The following is a 27,359-nucleotide window of genomic DNA, read 5'->3' as shown; positions in this document are numbered from 1 at the left end:
TGTACTTCATAAAAAAAAAAAAAAAAAAAAAAAAAAAAAAAAAGGAGCATGCAGGGAGGCTCACAGATAGATTAGACATCAAGGTGAATGACCACATAGTGACCTCACTGAAGAGAAACCACCAGGCCAGACTCCTAAGGGTTTACCTTCTGACCACAGCCCAGCTCAGCTCTGTGCCATAGGTGTCCACAATATACATTTCCAAGTCATCCTGCAACAGATTCAAAAGTGTGGCTCTCTACATTGACGCCATTAACATACTATGGCCTCTAGTCCCCAACTCTGCCTGTGTTAAATGCAGAGATGACGGACTGTCGTTTAATCTGGCCTTTTGTGCACTCTATCTTGCCTTTGAGCTGTGGATGCTATCAAGTGGAATTCAGTGTTGAGAACATAGTTGGAATTAACTTACTTCGTGATTAGATTTCCCTCTTAACTTGTATAAAATTAAGCCTGATGTTTTGTGTGTGCGTGTGTCCACACATGCACTTATGCATACTTCTTGGCTTGTGTTTATGGAGGCCAAAAGAGCATGCTGATGTCCTCTATCACTTTCTGCCTTATTTCCTTGAGACAGGGTCTTACTGAACCTAGTCCTGGGCTGGTGCCAACAAGCTCCAGTGTTCCTCCTGTCTCCAGTTTCCCCCATACAGACCCCCAGAGCTGGGGCTACAGGCATGCACGGATCTGCTTGGCTTTTTACCTGGATGCTGGGATGCAAACTTCTGCCCCAGGTTTGCATTGCAACCACTCTTACCAGCTAAGCCGTTTTCATAGCCCTCAGTGAACTTCTTAAAGAAATAAAACATTAGAGGTGGGAAGAGGTGGCTGGGATGTTTGTAAGGCCTTGCAATGAAGGATATTATATATGTTTGGTTTTTTGAGACAGGGTTTATTTGTGTAACAGCCTTGGCTGTCCTGGAACTCACTTTGTAGACCAGGCTGGGCTTAAACTCACAGAGATCTACCTGCCTCTGCCTCCCAAATGCTGGGGTTAAAGGCGTGAGCCACCACACCTAGCTAGGAGTTTTATATTTATATTAACACAAAAACCAGAACTGAGGAGGTATGTTTTCTGGGAAAACACACATCTCAGGTATTGTATTAGCCTTTCTTTGTTACTGTGACAAAATGCCTAACAAAGACACTGTGTGTGTGTGTGTGGTGGGCAGGAGAGGGGGTGGGGTGGGGGAATGGGCAGTGTTTTGGGCTCACTCATTCCGGTTCCATCCATAGTTACTTGTTTCTGGGCCAGTGTTGACGGTAGTATATCATGTCAGTGGAAGCTTATGGGAGAGATCACCTCATGCCCAACATGAAACAGGAAGAAACCTGGGACAGGTATAACCTTTAGAGGCACACCTCCAGGGGCCTCCTTCCCCCAGGTAGGCCCTACCTCCAGAATTCCCACTTATCTTCCACAAACGGCATCATCAACTTGGCACCAAGCATTTGACACAGGAACCTGGGAGGGCATGTTGTGTTTGTCTTGGTTGATACTTTTGTTGTTAACTTGACACAAGCTAGAGTTCTCTGAGAAGAGAGAACCACAATTGAGAAAATGCCTCCATAAGATTTACCTGTAGGTAAGCTTGTGGAGATTTTCTTAGTGATTGATGTGGAAGGCCCTTAGTCCAGTGGTTCTCAGCCTTCCTAATGCTGTGATCCTTGAATATGGCTCTTCATGTTGTGGTGACCCCCCCCCATAAAATTAATGTCATTGCTACTTCATAACTATTATGAATCATAATGTAAATATCTGTGTTTTCTGATGGTCTTAGGTAACCCCTGTGAAAGGGTTGTTTGACCCCAAAGGGTTTGTGACCCACAGGTTGAGAACTGTTGCCTTAGCCCATTGTGGGCCTGGCCATCCCTGGGTAGATGGTCCTGGGTGGTATATACCATGAGGAGCAAGCTACTAAGCAGTATCCTCCATAGCTTCTGCTTCAGTTCTTGTCTCTAAGTTCCTACTGTCCCCTCTGTGATCCAGTGTGCTCTGAGAGCTGTAAGCTGGAATATACCCTTTCCTCCCTAAGTTGGTTTTGGTCATGGGGTTTTATCAAGCAATGGAAAAGTAACTAATACAATATTTAATCCTTAATTTCCTATCTCTGGACCCCAAAGGCTATTGGCCATCTTACTAATGGAAAATACATTTAGTCGACCTCCAAGAGTCCTGAATATCTTAGTCTAGGTTTAAAGTTTCTTCTAACACTCAATGCAAACTATTAGCTATAATCCCATTCAGAGGAATGGATGCAGAGAAACAAAGGATGGGATCAAACCAAGACCAAAACTCAGCAGAGCAAGCATTAAGTTCTGTAGATCCATGTTCCTGTATCCCAAGCACGTTGTGGCGTAATGTGAGCTCCACTGGGCTTGCACAGCTCACATGTCCCTCTCTGGGCTTAGCTTGCTGAACATAGATATTTGAGCAGGTATCCCCACACTCTGGGCATCTCTTAACTTCCCAGCTCCTTCAGCTTTTACTCTGTTGGTTTCAATTGTCCACTCAGGGGCTCTTCACAATTATTTTGACCCTATGACACATTGCTTGGCCTCCAAGATCTTCCTCTGAAATCTGGGTGAGCCCATAACTTCTTTTATTTTGCATGTATGCAAAACCAGTATTATGTGGACACCACCAAGGTCTCTTGCCAGCTCAAAAAAATAGCTGGCCTTTTGGGTCACCACTACAGTGGCCTGGGTGCCTAAGCAGCTAAATATGAAAACAATCTTGAGGTCACAACTTCCTGGGGGCAGGGCGAGTGTAGGAGCAGGGTGGCCTGACAGTGAGAGCTCTCTTCATAATGGAAAGTCTTCCAAGGAAGTTTGCTTTCTTAACTTTCTCCAAGGCAACGTTCATAGCCTAGTAGGTGATAATCCATTCCACCTCCATGTCTTCCTTAGTCTCAAATTTACACCGGCTTTTCTTGCTACGGCCTGTCAATTTTTTTATTTACATATAAACAGCCTGATTTTATGTAAACACTTAGTACTATTCATGTGTAGAGGCCGAGAGAACTGGCCCTCTGGGCACTTTAGAATGAGTAAAACCAATGAAAGTGGATATGGAAGAGTGGGGTTGTGTACCTGTTTTAAAGGTGTCTTGAAGGTCAAAGATGTTTTTTGTCCACCCACTCATCACTGCACTACCTCCCTCATTTACACACAGCCTGTCTGCCCAGCTCCTCAGTCCACATACCGTCTGGCCAACTAACTCATGGATCACAAAAGCCTCTCTCCTCAGCTTTTCTGTCTACTCAGTCCCTTCCCCTGGATCCTCGTAGCCTGCTCCACCATCTCTCCATACATTCCGTTTCCTGTTACCCATCCACACAGCCAGTTAGTTACCAGCTCCCCATGCAGGAAGGCAATCATCTTCCATCTCTGCAACCACGCATCTCTTGTCCCGGGTTCATCAGTACACGCCGCCGTTTCTTAGGCTGTCCACAAAACCCCTGCCAGCTCCCACTCCACACAGTCCGTCCCAGGTTCCCCGAGTACGCCGCCAGTTATCCCAGACTCCTTGTCTAGGCAGCCGGTAGTCTCCAGCTCCGGGTTCCAGCAGCCGGAGCCCTAAGGCCCGCCCCGCCTGCCCGCGCTGTGCACTACAACTCCCACGATGCCGCGCTACCGCCCCCCCGGCTTCCGGTGCTGCGCAGTTTCCGGAGCGGATCACAACCCGGAGTCCGGATCCGACCCCGCTCTACACATTCCACAGGCAGGTAAAGCCCCGGGCCCGTGCCCACCGCGGCCCCACCGCGCGCCTCCCGCCGCGCCCCGCGCTCCGCGCCCGGCCCCGGCCTGGCCTCCACCCGCGTCCCCCGCGCCCGCCCCGGTCCGGCCGCCGCGCCGCCTGTTCTTTGTTACAGTCGCGGGCGCCGTGGGCGATCGGAGTCAAAACCCGGCTGGATTCCGGAGCCGCTCCGGGATCGCCCTGCGCCCGCCGGGTTCCGCCGCCGCGGGCTTGGCCTCCGCCCTGGGTGCCCGACCTCGGTCCCGCGCGCACGGCCCGCGCCAACTGCCCGCCACGAGCCCGGCCCACGCAAAACCACGCCCGGCCGCCCACTCGTGGGCTCGGCGTACCCCGGCCCAGGCTCGGGCGCTGTGCCCCTGGTGCGTCCAAAGCCAGGCCCGGCGTGGCTGCGGGCTCAGGTCCCTACAGTCCCTTCCCGGCCACCCGGCCGCCTTACCCGGTTTTCGGGCGCAGCCCAGGGAGGGGCCTTGGTCTCCAGCTCCTTTGGTGTTTAAGAAAGTCCGAGGCTGCGCCATGGCTTCCAGGCCCAGACGCTTTACTAGCCTCTACCTTTTGGTGGCCCAGGGACCACAGTGGAAAGAGAGGCTGGAGACGTGCCCGCCTACTATCTGGGAAGAGGGTGGACAGGAGGGGTCCAGGGCCAGGTAGAGCCTGAGTGCTCTCGAGGTGAGTTTTGAGAGGGCAGAGGTAGGACACCAGCCCATGTTGGATAGCTAGTGCGCACTTGTCCAGCTAAGCCCTTCTTGCAGTGGATGGAGGGCCTCTTCACACATGCTCACAAGCATCCCCCTCCTCCGAGGTGGACTAAAATGGTAGAATCAAGTGTGTGAGCTGAAGACACATGGACCTGTGCCTGAATTTAAAGCTGCCAACGCTTCTTTCAAAAACACATATGCTAGAGCCGGTCAGAACCCTCAAATGGAGGTGCTTGTGCAGATCCCCACTGGGGTCCTGAAGGCGATTTTAAGGGTAAAACCTAAAGAAGTCTCTGGCTCTGTGGGAACCTCTCAGAGGTGGCAGGGACAGTACTCCCTGGAGAGTGCAATGATGTGGTTGGTGAGACATGATCCCCTACACACCCCGACCATATTTTGCTTCAAACCTATCGGCTTTCCACATCTTACCTGCTGCAGCTGCTTCCTCAGACTTCCCTGAAGTCACTGCCTTGCTCTGAAATAAAACCTATACATCAGATTATTAAAGGGAAAAGTGCTAAGTTTTCTCCTTTTTTTCCCCTTTCACTTCTATGATTCATGCTTTTACACAAATGTCGGCAAAGAATATACTAATTGTTCTCTTTGGGGAGCAGACAGAGTAGTTTATTTCTCCAGAAGACAAATGGGTAAATTAAAACATCAACCACAGCTAGGCTGTTGGCAAGTGCTGTAATCCCAGCACTCAGGAGTCTGAAGCAGGAGGGTCTTGAGATGTAGGGAACCCTGGACTACATATTGAGACTGTCTAAAAACAAAATCAGCTACAATTACAAGCTGTCTTAGATTACCTTTGAGAATTACCACTGTTCCCATGTTCTCCTGTCATTTTTTTTCCTGTATGGTTATCTGTGCCGAAGGTGGGGAAGAGACTGATGCATTTTGCAGGTGTAATGGAGCTTAAAACTGGCTACCAGCAGTGGCTTAAAGGCTGTCCAGATTCAGTTTCTCATGTGTAGGCTGACACTTGTTCAGAGTACCTTACCCAGATTCATTCTCCAGGCCACTTCTGTGTTTCATACACCCAGGGAACAATGCAAGAGGTGCAGGAGGCAGTGTAGACCATAAGTAACAATGGTTAGGCAGGCATGGTAAGGACATGAAGGAGGAAGGCTGCTGGGTGTGCAGGGGTTGGCACACTCAGAGCTGGGACAAGAACCATCTGTCTAGGAATGGGTGGCTGAGTGGGAGACCAGTGCTATGAGGAAGTCAGGCAGACGTGGCTAGTGTATGGAGGCCTGGGTGGGAACATAGTTGGATCTCAAGCTGGGAAAGGCCAAAGGACCAAGGTTGAAAAGCAGCAGGATGATGCTCACAGAGAGCTTTGATCAGGGATGGCACAAGGTCCCTGTCCTTAGAGCTGAACCTGCAGCTGTCTTGGGGAGCCAGGGAATCACAAGAGTACAGGCCAGTAGACTGCACCCAAAATAGAAGGAAACACTGATCTGGCCATTGGGGTGTCTCTAAAAAGTACATCGCTACTGTCCTGGAGGCACCAGCTGGCCCACATCTAGGCATCCTCATCTGCCCTTCAGAGGCCATGGCATGAATGGGACCTGGCTGACTCTAGGGCAGGTCTCCCCTTGCCCAGAGAAAAACACCACACTGATCCATCCATCCTCTGGCTTGCTGTAGTTATGGCCCTAAAGAATGGGTGTCTTCTTCCATGGGTATGGGGAATATGGAGTCACCGTGGGTGCCCACCCTCCAGCAGCTTGAAGCCCTCTCCAATCGGCAATTTTGTTTCCTAATTCAGAAGGGTAGGCATGAAGCTGTGCTGTTCCCAGCCTCCTGCTCCATCTCATCCATGTGACTCTGTTCTGGTCTCCCAGAAGAAGAGCCATAGTGGTCATTTATCCTCTGCAGGTGAAATAATAGGGAACCATAATATGCTTGTGTACTTCCTTGAGCCAGCTTCTCAAAACTAGACCTTTCTTTTGGTGCTCGGTGACAGTTCAGTGAAGCCTGCCACAGCTCACTCAGAAGAAATGAGCGCAGCCTGTGGTCCTGTGAAATCATGTCTGATTCAACGAATAGACATACTTGTGTTGCGAGAAGTTACAACAGGGGCGTCAGGAGAGCAATTGCAGGCAGCAGTGTGTAATGGACGGTTTAGGATCTCCAGGGAAGGAGGCAGGAGGGTACAGAGAAGAGGCGGGGTCAGTTTGCTGATGCTTAAAGAGAAGCTGATTCCTGTGAGTTGGAGGTGACTGGGGCCATCCCATCATAGGCCTTAAATTTTAATAGCTGCATTTACAAGAGTGACTTAAGGATCTATTTTAGAGGTCAGTGGAACTTTCATCTCTTGCTGCTCTTTAAACCAGGCCTGGTCAGGTAAGCTGGTACTGAAGTACAGGGAATGGAGAATGGTAAAACACTTTTTGTGAGGATATTGGCAGAGAGTGTTGTGCCTGGTACCAGGCATTATGTAGCTTCAGAGGTGGGTCCAGACCTAGGGAGGGGCAAGAGCTGCACCAGAATCCTGGCTTACAGGTGGCTTTCTAAAATATGCTGAATCTGGGGGAGCTGGGACGGCCGAGGAGACACTGCAGGGCCACTGCATGCGGACAGAGATACAGGCATACAAATGGCATGGGGTGTCCAAAGAGGGAAGAAAAGCATCTGGGGTGGGAGGGACTTGATATTGATGGAGGGGGATGTAGGCAACAGAGAGAGTATCCTATGGAGCTGTTTGCTGGACCCAAGGATGGTTCTCCCATTCCAGAGCCCATAGAAGCGGTTCTCAACCTGTGGGTTTCGACCCTTTTATCCTGCATTTCAGATACTTATATTATGATTTATAACAGTAGCAAACTTACAGTTATGAAGTGGCAACAATAATTTTATGGTTGGGGGTCACCACAACATGAGGGGTCACCGCATTAGGAAGGTTGAGAACCACTTCCCTAGGGGGTGAAAAAGCCAGCAATTTCCCCAGGACTTACACAGTGGAAGGAAAGAGAAGGTCACACCGGTGACCTCCAGGCAAAGCCTTTTGTTTCAGTTTATGAGCTCTGGGTGTCCATAGAGGCTGCCAGAAGAGGTACAGTGGGAATGGTTTCCGGGGGAGGTGGGGAGCATCCTTTCCGTGTGTGGCAGTCGTGGACTAAGTGGACTTGCAGAGAGAACAGTGTTAGGATAGATCTTGTAAAGAGTAGGTAGGAATTTGATAGATGCGGGGAAGGTTTCTGGCTTAGTCTGTTTGCTGGTGAAATGACAGAGTTCCCCAGACTAGGTAATTTATTAAGAGCAAGACCATATGGAGGCTGTCCCTAGCTGGGTTAGAGGGCACCAGGGCTGGGTATCCTGGGGTTACCTTTCTGGGCCCAGGAGGCTGGGCACTGGGGCCTAGCTTTCAGGCATGGACCATCTTGCAGTATCATGTGGGAGAGCATCACTAATAGGGCAGGATGGGGAGGGCCATGAGAGGGGACAGCATCTTGTGACTCAGTCACCTTTCAGGCCCACCCACTCACCTCCTGATACCATCATAGTGACAGCCATATCACAGCCAGAGTTTTGAGACCACATAGTTCTGGGAGAGGAAAAAGCAAAAGGTGACATAGAGTCTGGGAAGGGGACCTGACTAAATCCCTAGGAAACCTGTACAGGTGGATGCCTTGCTGAAGTCCGTCATTCTCTTCCAACCTCTGTCACATGGGGTGGGGATAGGCACTGAGCCCCATGGGATCTTATGAGCCTTGTTGGTAAATTGTGTAAACTAGACCTGGGGTGCTTAAAGACCCTGTGACCCCACTTCCTTCTGTTGAGAGATACCCCCTGGTCCAGGCTCTGTTTGGCATATTTTTCTGTCTACTGTGGTCCCGGCCTTCATTCATAGTTCTGAGGGCTGAGAAAGTGCCAGTATCACAGGATCCCTTGGATGAATGACATGGCTTGAGGGACAGTACTGAAGCCAAGTGTGTCCTGAGTCCTTAGCAGTGCCGGGAGTGTGCAGGGGTGACGCGTTTGGACTTTTACTGCCTTCTGACTGGGGAAAAGGGACCATACCTACTGTGTCAAGAGACTGCCTTGATTGTTCTGCTGTTTGAAACATGAATGCCTGGGCTGCAGAAGTGTGCAGAACCACTACATCCAGCTAAGAGACTGCCTTTGAGAAGCATATTCCCTGTGTCTAGTTCTTTCTGCAGGTCTTTGGCAGTTTTTAAGTTTGATGAACACATGCTAAATAGTTATGGAAGTTTCTCTTTCCTGTGATGGATCTCAGTGCTGTTTAGCTTAGTGCGATGTGTTAAGCAAGATGCTTCTAGAACTCTGCCCTCACAGGCTGCCACAATTCTGCCATTGTAACTGTTAAACACACTGCCTCATTTTCTATTTTTGTGGACTAGACTGCACACCTCTCTTTTGCCCAGAAACCCCTTTGCAAGAACCAGAAGTGAACATTGGAAATACAACCTCATTGTAGATGAGCTAAGAAGTTCAGAAAGGGTAGAGAAGTTAGGAAACAAACAAACAAACAAAAATTAGGCAACTTCAGAGCTGAGGACTCCAAGCTGCCAGAGTGGCAAGCCCAGCCCTAAGACCTCAGATAATAGGGGCTAAACCAGATCTGGAGGTGGAGGTTGCACACAAGTGCATTGCTGGCTGGAAAGAAATCAGACATGGTGGTGTGGTGCTGGAAGCTGTAGGTCAGAAGGGTTCTGACTGCAGTATCTGGCATTATGAGTGAGATTGCCATGCCCTGACAGCTTGCTGTGCTTCAAGGTTCCAATAAGCACACTCAGACCAGAACCAGGCTTTCCAGGGAAGCCTCAGGGTATGTGTGTGTGTGAGGGGGAACCCAGGAAGTAGAGGAGAAACATGGGGAACAATGCACTTGAGAAGAGCAAAGCAAAATTCTAGTGGTGGGAAGAATTGGAACATGCAGGCATCTGAGAAGGGGGCTCAGTGAAATGGGTGGACATGGGGCCCACCTCATTGGTCTTCTAAACAGCTAGACGATGCTGTGGAGAAAGTGAGGGTGTGCAGCCTCCCCTCCTCCAGCAGCAGAATCTCCACATAGGTATGCCCATAGCAAACCCTACACACACACTCTCAAAACAAGAAAGTCAAGTGGAGGAGCAGTGTCTGATCACAAGCCCTGTCTGTAGGAGCTGTTGAGCAGAGAGGCTTGTATGGAGACTCTGGGCTGTGGGGTCCATGAGGCTAAGAGGAGAGAGGCCCAGCAAGGCACCGTTGTGCTCTGACTCCAGGCCTGGATGTCTGGTAGTAAGCATGGGACCTTCTGAAGAGCAGCAGTTCAGATTACAGGGAGGAAGCTATTGCTTGGCCACTGTGGTTACATCAGAGGACCAGTGTACCCTGCCTATCTCTGACCCTCTCACATCTGTTTGCAAGGACCATTTTCTCTGGCAGAGGGTCAGGTGGGTGACACTGTGCTCAACTTGTGGGTGTGGAGCTGTGCGGGTCCTGCTGTGCATCTGCTCTGTGATGATCACTTGGGCAAGAGAACAGTCTGAACTTTAAGAATGGGTGAAGAGGTAGGTGAAGAGAGTGAGATTAACAGAGGGTGGTGAACCCTGGGTGAGAGCAAAGCTGTGCTGCTGGTTAATATTAACTGTCAACCTGACAGAATCAAGAATCACCTGGGAGAGGGGCCTCTGGGCAAGCCTGTGGGGGCTTATCTTGATTGTACTTACTGATGTGGGTAGACCTATCTTGACTGTGTAAAATGGAGGAAGCCAGCTGAGCATTGGGAAGTATTTATCACTGTCTGCTTCCTGACTGGATCCAATGTGAAGCATGACTTCAAGCTCCTGCTGCCATGACTTCCCTACCAAGACTGACTACCCTTGAACTATAAGCCAGAATAAACTCTTTCTTTCTTAAGTTGCTTTTGTCAGAGTATTTTATCCCTGAAGCAGGAAAAGACACTAAACAGGCAGGGAGTCTAGAAAGTAACACTCATTAAATGGTAGAAAGCATTGCATTCCATAGGAAACAAGCTTAGAAGAACTCACAGAACCCACAAGGTCAAATATGGGAGCCAGAGCTCAGGTGACCAAGAAGTGTAAAGGGTACCTTCTGGGTTGGTTATGTGTAGCTGGAAGTTTTCCTGTGTCCTGGCCTGCTGGTGGCCGGGACAAATCTCTCCCACTCATATCCCCCAAGTAAACACACAGAGATTTATATTAATTATAACTGTATGGCCATGGCCTATGACTCAAGCTTCTTGCTAGCTAGCTTTTATATCTTGAATTAGTCCATAACCATTAATCTGTGTATCGCCACATGTTCCGTGGCTTTACCTGTGTTCCATTACATGTTGCTCCTTGGGTGCCTTGCTGGTGTCTCCTCCCTCCTCCTTTCTGTCTCTCTCTTTGAATTTCCCACCTGCCTTTAAGTTGTCTTGCCATAAGCCAAACAGCTTTATTGATCAACCAATCAGAGCAACACATATTCGCAGCGTACAGAAAGACATTTCCCCCATCAGTCATGCTGATCATCTGGCATGAACGGCATGCTGGAACCATTCTGCATCTGCATCTAGTTATACAGCTGCTCTCAGGTGTCTGTCTTTGCACAGGAATAGGCAGGGCAAGGTGGTAGGACTAGGAAGGCCTTCCTGCAGTTGTTTGGAGCAGACCAGAAAGGAACTCAGAGTGTATAGTCCAGTGAGGAAACCAAGGCCCAGGAAAGGGTAATACTCACCCCCCAGGGTCAGCAGGGGCAGACGTGCTGAAATCTGGCATCTAGCCCTTTTGTACTAGTACAGGGCTGATTATAATCCTGTGGCCCCTCGGTCTCTACCCAGCTAGGCTGATGAGCTGTTGCCCTGCTTTGATCTCAGCAGATGTATTCTGCGAGATTCCTTAGACTTCCAGTGCCTGGTGTATCTCTTGAGTGGAGTTTGTAGTGCTCCAAAGTGTTCAGCTCAAGATTCTCTCTGCCTACTCCAGGGCCCCTCCTTTATTGAACCTAGATCACAGTACAGAGTTTGGGAAACTGTTCATTTGCTTTTTCCCTGTAGAAATTTCTCCCCTATTGCTTTTAATATAGTCCTAAAAGCCTGTGCCAATGGCAAAGATGGTCCTTTTGTTTCAACAGAAATCCCTAGAGCCTTTAGATCAGAGATGGCTTCTAAATCCTTGAGCTGTGACTGTTCAAGCTAAGATCTGTTGTAAGTGAAGAACATGCCCAAACTGCCTAGCCTTAAATGTGAGAAAGTTCCTTAAATGTGAATTATATATATGAGGATGCTTGGGGTATGAGAGTAAGCGAAGGCAGCTAAGTCTGTATGCTTGACTCTTCCAAGATCTTTTCACAGCTATAAACAGGGTTGTCCTAAAATTTCCATAGAGAAGCCCAGCATGGAAATGCATGCCTTTAATCCAGCACTCAGACAGATGTCTTGAGTTCAGGGCCAGCTTGGTTTCCATAGCAAGTTTCAGAGATACATAGTGAGACCCTAGCTCAACAAGACAATACCAAAAAAAAGAAAAAAGAAAGAAAAAACAAAAAGAGGAGGAGGAGGGGGAGGAGGAGGAGGAAGAGAAATTCTATGGAGAGGCAAAGAACTAGGAAGGCTAAGTAAGGCAGAAAATAATATCACCAACCAGTTAGATTCAGGAGGTCCTTGACAGAACCTCAAAACACGTTTGGTTTCCTGACAGTGCCACAGTGGCCCTCTGTCACTTTGGTCATGTTTAGTTGGTGTGCTATAGCTATGGACCAGGTTTGGGCTGCAACTGAGTCAGCTGGAGGATGCAGAAAACCTGCTGGGCCCCAGCTAGCTGCTGGCCAGGTGTTTGAGCATCCAGGCAGAACAAGCACTGCTGCTGCTTCCTGGTCCATGGAACACACTCTTGAAAACTGGTGAGAGGCAGTTTTCTCTCAAAGTTTTAATTCTTTCCCCCTCTAATTTTTGCATCAAATAGTACCCTTTTCGTTTTTTGGTTTTTAGACAAGTTATCCCTGTGTAGCCCAGGCTGGCCTTGAACTCACAGTCCTCCTGCTTCAGCCTGCTTAGTGTGGGGGGTCATAGTTGAGTGTCACTACACCAACACTGTTCTGTTAATGTGGGAGGGTCTACAAAGGAACACTCACAGCACATTAATGGATGAGAGCAAACTTTGAAAATGTACATCATCACTTCATGTGACTTCTGCTTAGAAGATTCTAGAAGCTGTACTTTGAGGACCAGATCCTACTAATAAAAATGCCCAGGATTCTCATGTTAAGCACCATGTAAGCTTCACACTTCCTGTGTTCCACAGCAACATCTAAAGCTTCCTGGCTTAGGGTTCCTGTCCTTGCACTGCTGGGAGGGGTGGAACTGGAGGCTGGCTGCTACCCTAGGGAGAAGCATCCTACCACACCTCTATGTGCAGATTCCAGCTTCAAAACAAGCAGAACAGAGCAGATTCTTTTTCGTCCGCTCTGCTCTGATTAGCTTTGTTGGCTGTGTTCTGTGTCCTGCTGGGATCTAGCTATGGCTTGGGGTAGCCTCTTGTTATCTGTTCTGATTGCAGAGCTCTCTGACCTGAGTGTAACTGGTATGTAGAGTGTGTTCCTGCTGTGGTACACAAACCCTCAGGCTCTTGTGACACGAGTGTCACCCTGATGCTGCTTCTTGTTATAGTTATGAATCTTACACACCCCACCCCACCCCTGTCCCGAAGTTTGTAGGTTAAAGTTTGGGTCCCAGCTAATGGTACTAGTGAGTGATGGCAGAACCTTTAGGAGGAGGAACCTTGTGAAAGAAAGTTAGGCCATTAGGGAAATGCCTTCCCAGGGGGCATTTGCTTCTCAGCTGCCAGGAAGAGGATAGCTCTGCTTCCCACAGGCCTCCAGCCAGCAGCACCTGAAACAGCCAGTTCCTCCTTGCCTTCTGTTCAGTGACCAGCCACTATCCCCATCCTGGGTTAGCACCCACTCCACATGGGACCCACCTGCCAGGAGTCCTGAGAGGCCAGGCAGAGGTGTGGATGTAGCATGAATCTTAAAGAGTCTTATTAATAAAATCAAACCTGAGCCAGGTATTGGGGTGAACTGGAAGATCAGAGAACCGGAACAAGCCACAGCTACCTCACCTTGCCGGATCCTCAGCTGGTCTTGTTTCCTCAGACTGGAGGCCTCTGAGTCCTCATACCAATGGCTCTCAGGTGAACTGCTGCTCGAAAGTCTGAAGCTTAACCAGCTAAAAGCTTAACCAGCCAAATGCTTCTAGTTCCTGGTGTTCACGCCTTATATATCTTTCTGCCTTCTACCATCACTCCCTGGGATTAAAGGTGTGAGTCACCATGCTTGGCTGTATCCTTGAACAGATGGATTTCTGCCTCTGGAATACTAGGACTAAAGGCATGTGCTACCACTGCCTATCCTCTATGTTTAATATTGTGGCTGTTCTGTCTCTGACCCCAGATAAGTTTATTAGGGTGCACAATATTTTGGGGAACACTATCACCTCATGTGGAACTAGGTTAGAGTTAGTAGGTCCTTGAGCCCTTTTCTAGCTTAGATGCTGATTCCAGAAAAAGAAAATGTTTTGCTGAGTTTGGGGTTTAATGTGCCTGGTTGTTTTTTTTTTAGCATTTTAAAGCAATGTGGAAATTTGAAACTTGGAAGCTCATCTCCCCAGATTGTGTATAGCACCTTTCTTCTCCCATCATGGCGCTCTCAGCCCTTCCCTTCTTTTCTCAGTAAAAATTTGTTCAAGCAGTCTGAGTTTTCACTGCAGCTTTTTGCTACCTGTTTTTTAATCTTCAAGCTGCTGGGGTTGAGATGGAGGGCAAGTGAGACTAACATTTAGGAAGTGTGTATCCGCTTGCATCCTTTCCTGAGATGATAACCAGCAGTGGACACCATGGAGGCAGGGTGATCAGACAGCAGGAAGGATGTGGGGATAATATTTGGGTGGGACATGCTGGGTACACCTCATTTTGTGTTTCTTCCCAAACTGCATGAAGTAGATGTTTTTATATCTATCTTATATCTTATGCATCTGATATCCCAGAATGAACAACAGCTGTATCACTCTGTCTGAAATGTATGTGTGGTACAGTATTGCTCTGTGCTTAACTGCCTACTATGGTTGCTTTTGAGGCACCTTCAAAGGATGCGTGGGAAATATAAATAGCTTGAAGAGGTCTGTATGGGAAGAGGAGAACCCACCATGCTGTGTGTCAGACACTACTTTTTTTTTTTTTTTTTTTGGTTTTTCGAGACAGGGTTTCTCTGTGTAGCTTTGCGCCTTTCCTGGAACTCACTTGGTAGCCCAGGCTGGCCTCGAACTCACAGAGATCCGCCTGGCTCTGCCTCCCGAGTGCTGGGATTAAAGGCGTGCGCCACCACCGCCCGGCCAGACACTACTTTTTACCCACTCGGGATGATGAGGACATTGCACTAGTTAGATACTGAAGGACAGATTGCAGTAGCAATGTCTGTCTACGAGGAATTCACAGCCTGGAGAGGGCAGAGAATCAGTGGCAGTAAGAAAAGTTCTTCTAAAAAAATACAGTGTATATTTTATAAATGGCAGCTTCTGTGAAGTAGTGGAAATCTGAGTTCATGAAGACCCCCTTGTCATGAGGGCATTCAAATCTATTGCTCTTCCTAAGAAACAATATTACTGTAGGTGAGAACATGTTTAAAGTTAAAAATAGGGATTCCAGTCGTTGTTCTCTTGAAAGCACTGTGTTATATCCCTGCACAGGACCAAGGAACCTTAGAAGAGATTATCTCTAAAAACTGCTAGTGGGCTGAAGAGATGGCTCAGTCAATCAAGTGCTTTCCAGGCAAGCACAAGGGCCTGAGTTCGATTCCCCAGTACCTACATTTTAAAACCTGGGCTTGTGGTATGTGCTTGTAATTCCTGCACTAGGGAGGTGGAGACAGAATCCCTGATGCTCCCTGGCTATCCACTTAGCCTAAGTGGCAAACTCCAGATCCCAGAGAAAGTCCCTGTCTTGGAGAACTAGCTGGATGGCTCCAGAAGATTGACACCTATGGGTGACTTTGACCTTCACACATATGCACACATAGGTGTGTGTGCACCTATACATACAGGAAAGCCCACACATAAACTGTGTTGTAAAAGCTCACTGTTAATGGGTCTCTCTTATATCTTGACAGGTGTCAGCAATGGCTGAAGATGGCAGTGAGGAGATCATGTTTATCTGTAAGTGACCCATAGGCCTCTCTGTGGCTAGTGTGATGTCATAGAACACAGATGGGATTGACACTCTGTGTCTAGGCAAAGCTACATCCACATTTTGTTTGTATCACACAGACGTGCACTTTTTTTGAATCTGTAATTTGCTGAATTGCTCTGAGAGCCTGGGTATTACCTGTCTGCTACAGAGCTGTAGCCTCAGGCCACTTCTCTTCAGGACTCCATTAGGGGCACACGACTGGGTGACCTTTAACTCAGAAAGTCACCTAAGGTTTAGAAAAGAGTGAAGGGTATGAGACTTAGGGTAATGGGTTAGTACTATCCTGGATCCTGATCTTCCTAACCATAGAGTTGATGTGTGAAAGTGTCATAGACTGGTGCTCTTGGGAAGGGATTCTTGATTGGCATTCTGTGCTTCAGGAGCACTAAGAGGTGACTTTTGTGGCCAGGCCTCCTGTATCTGCTATACCTTTGCTTGTCTTTGTGTCAACCTACAAGTCTCATGAACTCCATGGCACTAGGGTCTCCTTTTCCAGGGTTGTGGTCTTTGGGTTTCTCTTTCCCTGGACATTGTCCCCTCTGACATTCAGCGTCTGTTTACAGGGTGTGAAGACTGTAGCCAGTACCATGACTCGGAGTGTCCTGAACTGGGACCTGTGGTTATGGTCAAGGACTCCTTTGTCCTGAGCAGGGCAAGGTGAGTGAGTGCCTACACTTCCACAGCAATCCTGTCTATGAAGAAGGGCTCTCTGCTTGTCTACTGTGGCCAGAGTGCAAAGGCCCCAAGTGTCTACAGATAGAAGGAGGTTTGAGGGGCAAAGTGAGAGACTGTGTGTGTTGGGGGGTGGTCCATCCCCCAGGGAGCTGGACACACTCCTCCTGGGATGAGTCCTAACAGTTTCAAAGCATGAGGGTATGTTTCCTTGGTGTAGTCAGGGACCTCGGGATCTGGGCTGTGCCAGCCTGGACTTTATCAATTTATGAATTGAACAAAAGTGGCCAAACTCACCAGGTAGTGGTAGTGTACATCTTTAATCTCAGTACTCAGGAGGCAGAGGCAGGTGGATCACTGTGAGTTCAAGGCCAGCCTGGTCTACAGAATGAATTCTAGGACAGTAAGGGCTGGTATACAGAGAAACCCTGTTTTTTGGGGGGAAGGAGGCAAACTATAGGTTTGCCTGTTGGGTTTCATCTGTATTCTGAATCTAGACATCTGCGAACAGGTATGCACTGTGGACAAAATGGGCTAGAGTGAGAGTTCTGGATAAGTAGTCCAGGGAACAAGTCAAGTTGTAGCTACCAAGAAAAGCAAACCTTGCAGATGTACTGAGGCAGTTTAGTAGCCAAGCATTGCTCTGCAGGCCCATGTTTTCCCATGAGGCCCATGCCTTCAGAGATCTAGGGTAAGGTTCCATAAGCTACCAGTAGCTTGAGATGTGGAGAACCTAAGTTACCCCTATGAGGCTCTGACAGTCCCTGACTTAGTCTGATGCTAAACTAATAATGCTCAATGTCTTATTATTGTTTCTAGAAATCTCCCAACTGGTACCTACTCCCATTTATTTATCTTTATTTGTGACTTAGGTTTTCAAAACATTTTTGCTCAAAGTAGAGAGCTCTCCTGTGGGGGTGAGGTGCCAACTGTCCATCAAAATACAGTTGAAGACATTGGGTGCAAAACCAGAGCCCTTGGCCATTGACTCTTCCTTCTTAGCCCAGCATTTGCTCATCCCCGGGGAGATGGTTCACCTCTGCTTCGAGACATGTCTCCCACTGGCCCAAGCTTCATCCATCCTCAGGTCCCAGCTCTGTGACTTCCTTTTGCAGCATTTTCTTTGACCTTATAGTCTGGCTAATAAAGCCACATACTTAATGAAGCTGGTCCACCCCACCCAGTCCAGAGCCCCTTTGCTGGTCTTCAGCCTGTACAAAACACTTTACCATGCTCCTTCTCCCTTCATCCAGCCTTCTCTACAACCTTGAAGGTCATAACCTTCTCTGATTCAGTTCTTGTACCCTAGCCCCCTAGGAACACGGCGTCAGCATTGTCTTGTGGGGCTTTAAATGTGTCCCTTAGTACATGGGCTCTGGGTCCTCACAAGCCTAGCCCCAGTCCTGTCCCCTTTTAGGGAGAGCTTCAGTTCTGCTCTGTGACAAAGTGCATCTTTGGAACACGATGGGGGCATGCAGACATTGCACTGCTCTGACCAGTGGGAAGGGTAGCAGGACCTCTTTGAAATTTCTACTTTCAGGTCCTCCCTCCCCTCTAACCTGGAGATCAGACGCCTGGATGATGGGGCTGAAGGTGTGTTTGCAGTAACCCAGCTAGTCAAGCGCACACAGTTTGGTCCATTCGAGTCCAGGAGGGTCGCCAAGTGGGAGAAGGAATCCGCATTTCCTCTGAAGGTAAAAGCTACATGGGCCAGAGCTTCATGGCCCCTTCAGAACCGCATGACTTCTGATGGGAATGGAGTGAGGACTGCTGAGTGGTGACGGTCTGTAAATGCTGAGAAGTCTTTCCTCCACTTCACTGTGTTTACACCTCAGTATGAGGCAGTGCCTACTTGTGGATGTTTGGGGAGTGCACTTAAGGACAGACAGGAGTGACCCCATGCTGGTGTGAGCCCTCTCCTCCCCCAGCAGGTGCTGTGCCTACAGCATAGCAATGGTCTCTGTAGCTTCCTGTACCAGTGTGGCAGTCTCACTCACGTGTGTGAGTTGCAGGAAGTGCTTGGAGACTGAGGGCAGCATGGGGCTTGGCTGCACAGAGCACATCTGGCTGAGGGAGAATGGGTATTTCCAACTTAGATACATAACACCAAGAAAAACAAAGTCATGTCGGTTACAGGGATGGCTGAGGATCTAAAGTGAACCCCAGGAAGCCTCTGAGACTGAGGAGGCTCACACGTGGGACCAACCTTCAGAAATAGTTGGGACATAAACAAATGAAGGCTCGGTTGCTTCTCAGCCCTAGGGACAATGTGCTTCTCTTTAAGACCTGAAAGAGGTAGCCACCAGCCTTAAGTGTTGTAGCCCCAGAGTTTGGCACTCTTGGGATATTGAGCTTATGGGACAGACTTCAGTCAAAGGAAAGACAAATACCTGTTGACAGATACTTACAGGAGGAAAAGTGTACGGAAAGCAGAAAGAAAGGTTCTGTGCTAAAAAATGATGGGAAAGGCCTAAATCTGAGCCCAGAAAGGCGAGTAGCTTAGTATCTGCCCTCTGTGCACCCGGGTTATGGATTCACACTGGTGTCAGCACATGGCTGGAGAAAGTCCTTCATGCCTGTTTGATTTCTTTTCACCTCCTCAATTCCAAAGGATGTTTTCAGGTATCAACTTGTTCTCAGCTCTGAGCACCTGTGTCCCCCAAGGGAAGCCCTGTGCCCCTGAGAAGAGGGTAGAAGTGTGCCTTCCATACCCACTAGGAGTCACTGGGCACCTGGTGGCCTCCCAGTTTGCCCCTGCGTTTCTGAGGGCCCTACACTTGTAGGGATCTGTTCAGGAAAAGCTTGGCAGTGGGGCAGGATCCCTAAGGAGGCTGGCATCATTCCACAGATAGAGAACAGACCCTACACCTGCGCTGACTCAGAGTCACTAAAGGCTTTCTCTGCCCTGCTCTCTAACTCAGAAGCTGTACTGACCTGCAGACCAGGAACAGCTCACCTGGACTGAAGAACTCTGCTGATGCCATGCTTGGAGCAGAACCAGGAGGAGAGTTCCAATGTCTGGATACCAACCTGAGTCATAGGGAGAACTCATGTGTCCCATTCCCAATGAAGCTGGGATTGTTATGCTGGATAGGAGAAGAGCTCAGGGTCTCCTTGATGCCTAGAGAGGAGAACTCAGGGTCCCCTTGATGTCTGCACAGTAGGAAAGCTCAGGGTTCTCTTGATTCCTGAATAGGAGGAGAGCTCAGGGTCCCCTTGATGTCAGAACAGCTCAGGTGTCTTAACTCAGGTACTTCAGTGATGCGGGACCTGTTGCCTGTCTTCAGCTTCCTCTTTCCTGTGACCAGCCTGACCCATCTAAGGCCGAGAATCTTTCTCTGATCCCCTGGCTATAGTAAACAGCTTATTAACAGGTCTTATCAGAAGCAGTGTGGTCTCCCCCATGGTCCCAAGCACACTGATAGACTGGTCAGTTACCAATCTGTGGCCCTCTCCTCAGGTATTCCAGAAAGACGGACATCCTGTGTGCTTCGACACTTCCAACGAGGATGACTGCAATTGGATGATGCTGGTGCGGCCAGCACTAGAGCCAGGGCACCAGAACCTGACAGCCTACCAGCATGGCAGTGATGTATATTTCACCACCTCAAGGGATATCCCTGCAGGCACTGAACTTCGTGTGTGGTATGCTGCCTTTTATGCCAAGAAGATGGACAAGCCCATGCTGAAGCAGGCCTGCTCTAGCATTCAGGGTACATCCTATTTATTCACTACAGTTTGGCCCCTTGACAGAGATGCTAATGTAGGTGCCAGCAGCTGAGATGGGAAGGTGGGATGGAATAGTGCTTGTCCCCCATGCCTGGGCCTATGGGGTGACAGACAGTGCCTACCCAAATCTTGGGACACTTGCTGGTAAGAGATGGTACCTCTCTGTCTTTAGGTGATTTGAGGCCCTTGGGTATAATACAGGTTGGCTCTTGCTCTGGTCTCAGGGCTCCCACAGTGACCTACCCTCCTGATGCTGTAAGGAAACAGTTTATTCTTATGAGCACAGAGGCCCAGGACAGGCCAAATCATAGAAGGTGAGGCCTTGGACAGGCTGAGTGACAGTATAGAACAGTAGTTCTCAACCTAGTGCTGTGACCCTTTAATACAGTTCTTCATGTTGTGACCCCCAACCATAAAATTATTTTCATTGCTACTTCATAATTATAATTTTGCTACTGTTAGGAGTCATAATGTAAACATTTGTGTTTGGGGTGGTCTTAGGCAACCCCTGTAAAAGGGTTGTTGAACCCCAGCAAAGGGTTTGTGACCCACAGGTTGAGAAACGCTGGTGTAGAAGGTGAGGGAACCAGGCTGAGTGACAGGTAAAGCCCAGGGACAGGCCAGGTGACAGTGTATAAGGTGAGACTCGGGGAGGGGGGAGCCCACATCACAATGCAGAAGGTAAGGGAACTAGGACTAGACAACAGATCTGGCCGCTATGCTGTCAGTGTGCCAGTGCTGACACTGTAGTGGAGAGCAGCTCTTGCCCAAGTCTGGTTCATGCACATGTGTGTATGTGTGTGCCCAGGCAAAAGTGTGGTGTGTCTGGACAGTTGCCTTGGTGTGTGCATGTGATTATTTTAAGCTGCAGAGCACATGCTCTTGTATATTAATAGATGCATGAATCTTCTCATGTGTGTACAGATCCACAAATGTGTGCATTTGTCAACATGTGTACAATACACAGTGCACATTTTGTTTTCTTATAGATGTATAGGTTTGTATATGTGTTAGAGTGTATGAATCCATCGGAATGTACATGTGTTAGTGTATGTACAGACATGCAAGAGTCTACATGTGTGTAGATACAGAGGTATGTACCTATGTTAGTATATGTGTAGATTTATAGGTATGTGCCTGTGTGTGCTCAGATGTACAGATGTGTGCGTATACTTGTCTGTATATACAGATAGGTAGGATTGTGCATGTGTATACATATGCAGAGGTGTGTGTGCGCGTGTGTGTGTGTATCCTGATGCATATGCATTCAAGAAATGTAGTTCTGCATGTAGGAATCATCTAAGTGAGCCACCAGGTTCAGGATCTCATGATGGAGAAGCCGTCACTGTGTTAACATGGATCCTGGGCCTCTCCCAGGACAGCAGCCTTGCTCATTGTTGTCACAAAGAGTTTTCATCATCAAAGTGGGATAGTAACTCTGCTTCTGACCCCCAGATATAGTGACCTCTCATGAAAATGGTTTCTTGCTATGCCAAGTGTGGTGTGATAGAAAGGCTTCATGGGGCAGTTCCTAACATTTTGCAAAGATCTCACAGGTGGAGGTTCCTAAATGAGAGGGCTCTGGCCTGTCCTATGTTTCTAGTCAGTTGTGGTTTTGATGAATGGAAGAGCCTGGGTGCATGTTTTGGAGCCAGCCTCATAAAGCAGCACACAACAGAGCTAAGTACAGATATGGATGGCTTCTCCCAGCTCTGGAGCCCAGAAACACTTCACCCTGTCTTGGGACAACTTGTAAGTGGTGCAGGTCACTGGCTACTGTCAACCAGATGGAATCTTCATGTCTTTCTCTCTGTGGAGCACTTGCCTGGCCCTCTCAGGCTGGCTGCTGCTGGCATATGCTTCCCTGGGCTTCCCCACTGGCTGTTTAAGTGGCAGCTTCCCTCACACATTGCTGCCTGTCTCCCTGGCCACCTGTCTGCCCTTTCCTTATACCCCACTCCACAGTACCCATGCAGAACTTGGGCTGTGTGCTGAATGTATCCCCTCAGTAGAAACCAGGCATTGCAGCCCTCCTTGCCCACATCTCAAAAGCCCACAGACAGCAAGGCCTCTGAAGAGAGGTGTGAGACATCTAGAAAGGAGTACTAATTGATTCTAGTTCCCTGGTTGGAACTGAGAGGCATGGGCTTTGCATTCTGCTTAGCTCTGGTCCTTGTGTATGCACTGGACAGTTTGCCACCCTAAGGTGGAGTGGGCAAGTCCTGTGGACATCACTTTGACCTCAGCCTAGGTGGGTGAGACCTCAGGAGCTGTACTGTGGCCCAGGCTTTCTGATGAGCATTGGCCAGGAAGGCTCATTCTCTTCCTGCCCCTTTCATATTTCCTCTAGATGGGCATCTTTGTTATACAAGTCAGTCAGTCAGTTTGTAGATCTCTAGAATCAGGTCTGAAATATGATGGTTCAATTTAATGATTTCTTTCTTTCTTTTCTTTTTCTTTTTTCTTTTTTCTTTTTTTCTTTTTTTTTTTTTTTTTTTTTTTACTTTATGATGGCATGAGTGGAGAGCATTTGCTAGAAAAGCTTTACTATAAGCTTTGCTCTTCCCTCAGCCTGTGATGGATGGTAGGATTCTCTTGAGAATGGGCAGCTGCAGCAGCTGGGGTGCAGCAAACTTGGTATTTGCACTTAACAGCAGCTTCACCAGGCAGCACTGTGAGGGACATCTGCTTAATGAAAACAAGTTTCAGCCCAGGTGTGGTGGGTGGTGCACACCTTTAATCCGAGCACTCAGAAGGCAGAGGCAGGCAGATGTCTATGAGCTCAATGCCAGCCTGGTCTACAGAGTGAGTTCCATGACAGCCAGGGCTGGTATACAGAGAAACCCTGTCTCGGAGGAGGGTGGGGAGGTGCAGGCGAAGAAAAAAGAAAAAAAACAAGCAAGCAAACAAGCAGGTTTCATTCTGCTGCAGCTGTGACACTCTAAAAAATGGACTTGAATTCTTTGTCCTGCTGTGGACTGCTGTTCTGGTTACATGTTTGAGCCCACATTAAGTGTGGCTTGCTTTCCTCCCAAGGGCATGAACAGGTGAGTGCAGTGGGGAGCATGGTCAGAATCACCCTTCTAATGAGAAAGACAGAAGGTAACATCTTCTAGTCCCTGGGAAGCCATGTTATGCCCAGTCTGGCCACTCTCTCACTCTGCTTCTGACTTTGTAACAAGTGTTCTCTAACTTTCAAACCAATTTCCATGCATTCAGTTGAGCTCACCATGTTGAGCGCCCACTTCAGGGGCTGTATGTATGCAAGTGTGTGATTCCACCATAGTCTCCTACAGAGTAGCCTGTCCTCCCCTCCCGATTTCACCGTTGGTGACCCTCTGACCCGAGCTGAGCTGCTGTGTGTCCTGCTGGACTTCTCACAGTTGGTGTGTGCCTGCCCTGCTGTTTCTTGGTTTTGACCTGTGCTCACACCTGAAACCTCCTTCTCGAGCTGACAGTGCTGCTGTGGGCTCTGTCGTGTCATTTGGCTGAGACATTTCCCTATGTTTGGAAATGTCAGTTGGCACTTAAGGACTCATCTGCTGGCTATTGGCTGTTGGGTTTTTTCCTTAAAAATTCTTAATCTTGTACAGTTACCTTTTGGCAAATCTTGTGTTGTCATGACTACCTGGTTCTTCCGATGAGAAGTCTTCACTCAGTGCCAGAGCAGCAGGTAGCCAAGCTTTAGGGGTCTGTTTGGGGCAGTACAAATTCTCATGGATGATTAGTGTAGGAGCTGGTGGGCCACTTAGATGAGAGGAATCCCAGCTCAGTGTCCCAAGGGCTCCTTTTTGAAAATGACATTTAAGGGCTGGAGAGATGGCTCAGAGGTTAAGAACACTGCTTGTTCTTCCAAAGGTCCTGAGTTCAATTCCCAGCAACCACATGGTGGCTCACAACCATCTGTAATGAGATCTGGTGCCCTCTTCTGGCCTGCAGGAATATGTGCAGGCAGAATAAATAAATCTTAAAAAAAAAAAAAAAAGAAAATGACATTTAAGTGTGTAAGTGTGTGTGTGTGTTTATATGTGTGTATGCCATGGCACACATGTGGATTTGGTTCTTCCCTTCATCCTGTGGGTCCCATTGAACTCAGGTCATTGGGGTTGGTGGCAAATGCCTTTTTCTGCTGAGCCCCTGCCGGACCCCACGGGGTCCTTTGTTGAACCCCTTCTTGGGAACCTCTGTATGTTTGGGAACCTGGGTGAGAAATGGGAATTTGGCTCTTATTTCTGTTTTTCCCCATTTCCTGGGAGTCCCTAACCAGCAGATTCCTAGAAAGTGACAAAGAAGAGTTCAGACACTGGGTGGGACATTCAGGATGCAGTTCCCACCTGCCACCTTTTTGTGACCTTTTCCTGTCTTTGATTTCAGTCTAACAGGTTCCATATTGCATGTTTCTTCCCTAGCTATGATGGTCTGCATCCTCATCTCTATTCTTCGTGTTCTTAGCACTAGCTTGGGATGCAGACAGATGGGATGTGCTCTTTCCTGGTGCATGGTGGGAATATAGATGTAGATCTGGGAGACTATCTAGGCTCAGGCGCTTCCTCTGAGTGGCCTCTGGAGTGTTAAGCTACATGGTGATGGGTCTGGATATGACAGGCAGGAATGGTAGCTGTGGACTGGCTCCACAGACAACCTGGCTAGACCAGATCCCAAGGCATGTCCAGTGTAGGTCCCAGAGAGTGCCTGTGACTTTTTCAAAATGAGCTCACAGTCCCCTTCTGCATTGCCAAGGTCAGTCTGTATTTCTTGAGCCCCTGTCCTTGTCCCTCCTCGGGTTCCTGTGTGTCATTATTGGAGGACTAGAGGCACTGTCCAGGTGGCAGCCACCTGCCCCAGATGGGGATTTTTAAAAATTGAACAGTTTTTTTTGTTGTTGTTGTTGTTTTTTGTTTTTTTCGAGACAGGGTTTCTCTGTGTAGCTTTGCGCCTTTCCTGGAGCTCACTTGGTAGCCCAGGCTGGCCTCGAACTCACAGAGATCCGCCTGGCTCTGCCTCCCAAGTGCTGGGATTAAAGGTGTGCGCCACCAATGCCTGGCTAAAATTGAACAGTTTTAAAGGCCACTCCTATCCAGGCACCCGGCTCCACTGCCAGACAACAGTTACAAGGTATAACCCTATCACAAAAATCTCCATGGGATATGTTGGGCCAGGGCCACAGCCATTCCATTCTCAGGAGCACTGTGAGATGGCTGTTGTGGGTCTGACCATACCCTGTTATGTGAGCCACTGAAGATTTAAATATGAGTCTCGTGTGTGTGTGTGTGTGTGTGTGTGTGTGTGTGTGTGTGTGTGTGTCTGTGTGTGTGTGTGTCTGTGTGTGTGTGTGTCTGTGTGTCTGTGTATGTGTCTGTGTTTCTGTGTGTGTCTGTGTGTGTTGTTACAGGTAGAATACAAGTAAAGCATTCTACTCCTAAACTACATGCCCAGCCCTTCTTTAAAAAAACAAACACACACACACACACACACACACACACACACACACACACACACACACACAAAACAACAACTTTGAGACAGGGCCTCATTAAGTGGCCAGGTTGTCCTTGAACTTGTTCTATGACCAGGTTAGGCTTTGGACTTCTGGTCATCTTGTTCAGCCTACTACGTAGCTGTTATTACAGGTCTGCATAACCAGGCCCAGCTCAAGTATGGGTCCTGAAGGCTTGTTTTTCTCTTAGAGAATATGAAGGACTCTGGTCCCACAGGGCTGGTGACTGGGAGGAAGAGGGCACATTATACAACTGATGACAGGGCTGAGCCTGTGGTAGTAACAGGGATATCACATCTGCTCAGCTTTCTCATCTGTAAAATGGGGATGAACTTGGTCAGTGTGTGAAACTGAGGACCCTGCCTAGAATACAAGTGCTCATGAGTCTGTGGGCATCTCCATTCTTGTCATCAACACCTGGGGAGCAGGCCATACTCTGCTGAGGTGGCTAACCCTTATGTCTTGTGTCTTGCAGCTTCAGGTACCCCTGAGCCCAGTGTCCCTGCAGAGCCTGAGCGTGGCCAATGGGTGTGTAAGGTGTGCTCCAGCTCCTTCCTGGAGCTTCAGCTCCTGAACGGTAAGGTAAAAATGGCAAACGGGGGTTACCCAAGGTGGGCAAACTGTTGTGCTGAGCTTTCTTTCTTTCTTTCTTTCTTTCTTTCTTTCTTTCTTTCTTTCTTTCTTTCTTTCTTTCTTTCTTTCTTTCTTTCTTTCTTTCTTCCTTCCTTCCTTCCTTCCTTCCTTCCTTCCTTCCTTCCTTCCTTCCTTCCTTCCTTCCTTCTTTCCCTCCTTTCTCTCTCTTTCTTTCTCTCTTTCTCTCTTTCTTTCTTTCTTTCTTTCTTTCTTTCTTTCTTTCTTTCTTTCTTTTTCTTTCTTTGTTTTAGGGGTTTTTTGGCTTTTAATTATTTATTTTTATTTTATGTATATTGGGGTTTTGCCTGCATGTATGAGGGTGTGAGATCCCTTAGAAGAAGAGCTACAGACAGTTGTGAGCTGTCATGTGGGTGCTGGGAATTGAACCCAGGTCCTCCGGGAAAAGCAGCCTGTGCTCTTAACTGCTGAGCCATCTCTTTAGCCCATGTGCTGAGCTTTTTCATCCATGTTGGCACATGCCTGTGGTTGTCAGGATGTCCCAGGCTTTGTATTGTCTGCCCCATGGGCCACAATGAGCTGCTGCTCAGAGCTCCTCCCCTTGGCCTGACCCTTCCTACTGTCCTGCTGACTAAGCTCTAGATATGGTAGACTCAAGCAAGGACCAGAAACCACCATGACTTGCCTCTTGTAGTCTTACCTAGTTTCTATATCTGACAGTCCTCCTATCTGTCTTCAGGGCATCCCATTACCTCAGGCTCCCTTACTAATTGAAGGTAGCCCAGAAAAAATTGACTCCATCCCCTAGTTAACTAGTTACACTGTGTCCTGGGAGCCTTTCTGTTGGGTGGTAGAGAAAGATGCCAGTCACATAAGCTACAAGGAAGCTAGGTATGAATATTGTGACCTTTATCACATGCAGAACATGCTTGGGGGCCAATCCCCAAGGAGGCCATGGTTTGCAAGTTCAAGGATATGACAGAGACAGCTGGGTTCTGCTCTTGTAGCCTGAGCAAGTCTGTGATTAATATGTTCTAGAATCTATGAGAAGGTTCTTTCTGGGCAGATTTTAGCAACAGAAAGGCTAATGCGAGCATTTCTGGGAGACATCTTGGTTACTAGGCAGGGCTTTATAGCCAGGGAGTCAAGGGGCTCTTTGTGTTGAAACCCTTGTGTGGGTGTCTGGTGGGTAACCTGCTAGTTGAGGACCTAGGTGCAAA

General features: G+C 48.3%; 1 protein-coding gene and 1 long non-coding RNA gene across 7 annotated transcripts in view; one reads left to right on the top strand and one right to left on the bottom strand.

The window, feature by feature from the left end:
* LOC143268177 (uncharacterized) overlaps positions 1 to 3,492 on the bottom strand; it is a 34,155-nt gene extending 30,663 nt beyond the window's left edge. Inside the window, exon 1 of the long non-coding RNA XR_013043899.1 lies at positions 3,355 to 3,492. This is a non-coding gene — a long non-coding RNA (uncharacterized LOC143268177). The remainder of the gene's footprint in view (positions 1 to 3,354) is intronic.
* Positions 3,493 to 3,581: 89 nt separating this feature from the next.
* The window catches only part of Prdm15 (PR/SET domain 15), an 83,955-nt gene continuing 60,177 nt past the window's right edge, over positions 3,582 to 27,359 (top strand). For 3 of the 6 annotated variants that reach the window (XM_076549320.1, XM_076549319.1, XM_076549318.1), the window contains exons 1-6: positions 3,582 to 3,724; positions 15,571 to 15,616; positions 16,214 to 16,307; positions 17,863 to 18,016; positions 19,783 to 20,035; positions 26,024 to 26,125. In XM_076549320.1, coding sequence (XP_076405435.1) covers positions 3,626 to 3,724; positions 15,571 to 15,616; positions 16,214 to 16,307; positions 17,863 to 18,016; positions 19,783 to 20,035; positions 26,024 to 26,125 — 748 coding nt within the window. In that variant the 5' untranslated portion in view covers positions 3,582 to 3,625. The remainder of the gene's footprint in view (positions 3,725 to 15,570; positions 15,617 to 16,213; positions 16,308 to 17,862; positions 18,017 to 19,782; positions 20,036 to 26,023; positions 26,126 to 27,359) is intronic. The other 3 variants (XM_076549321.1, XM_042259578.2, XM_006996875.4) reach the window with 1 other exon arrangement.

Source organism: Peromyscus maniculatus, chromosome 12, assembly GCF_049852395.1.
Source record: "Peromyscus maniculatus bairdii isolate BWxNUB_F1_BW_parent chromosome 12, HU_Pman_BW_mat_3.1, whole genome shotgun sequence".
Lineage (NCBI taxonomy): Eukaryota > Metazoa > Chordata > Mammalia > Rodentia > Cricetidae > Peromyscus > Peromyscus maniculatus.
Note: the sequence above shows the minus strand (reverse complement) of the source record. Positions and strands in the feature narration are given on the sequence as shown.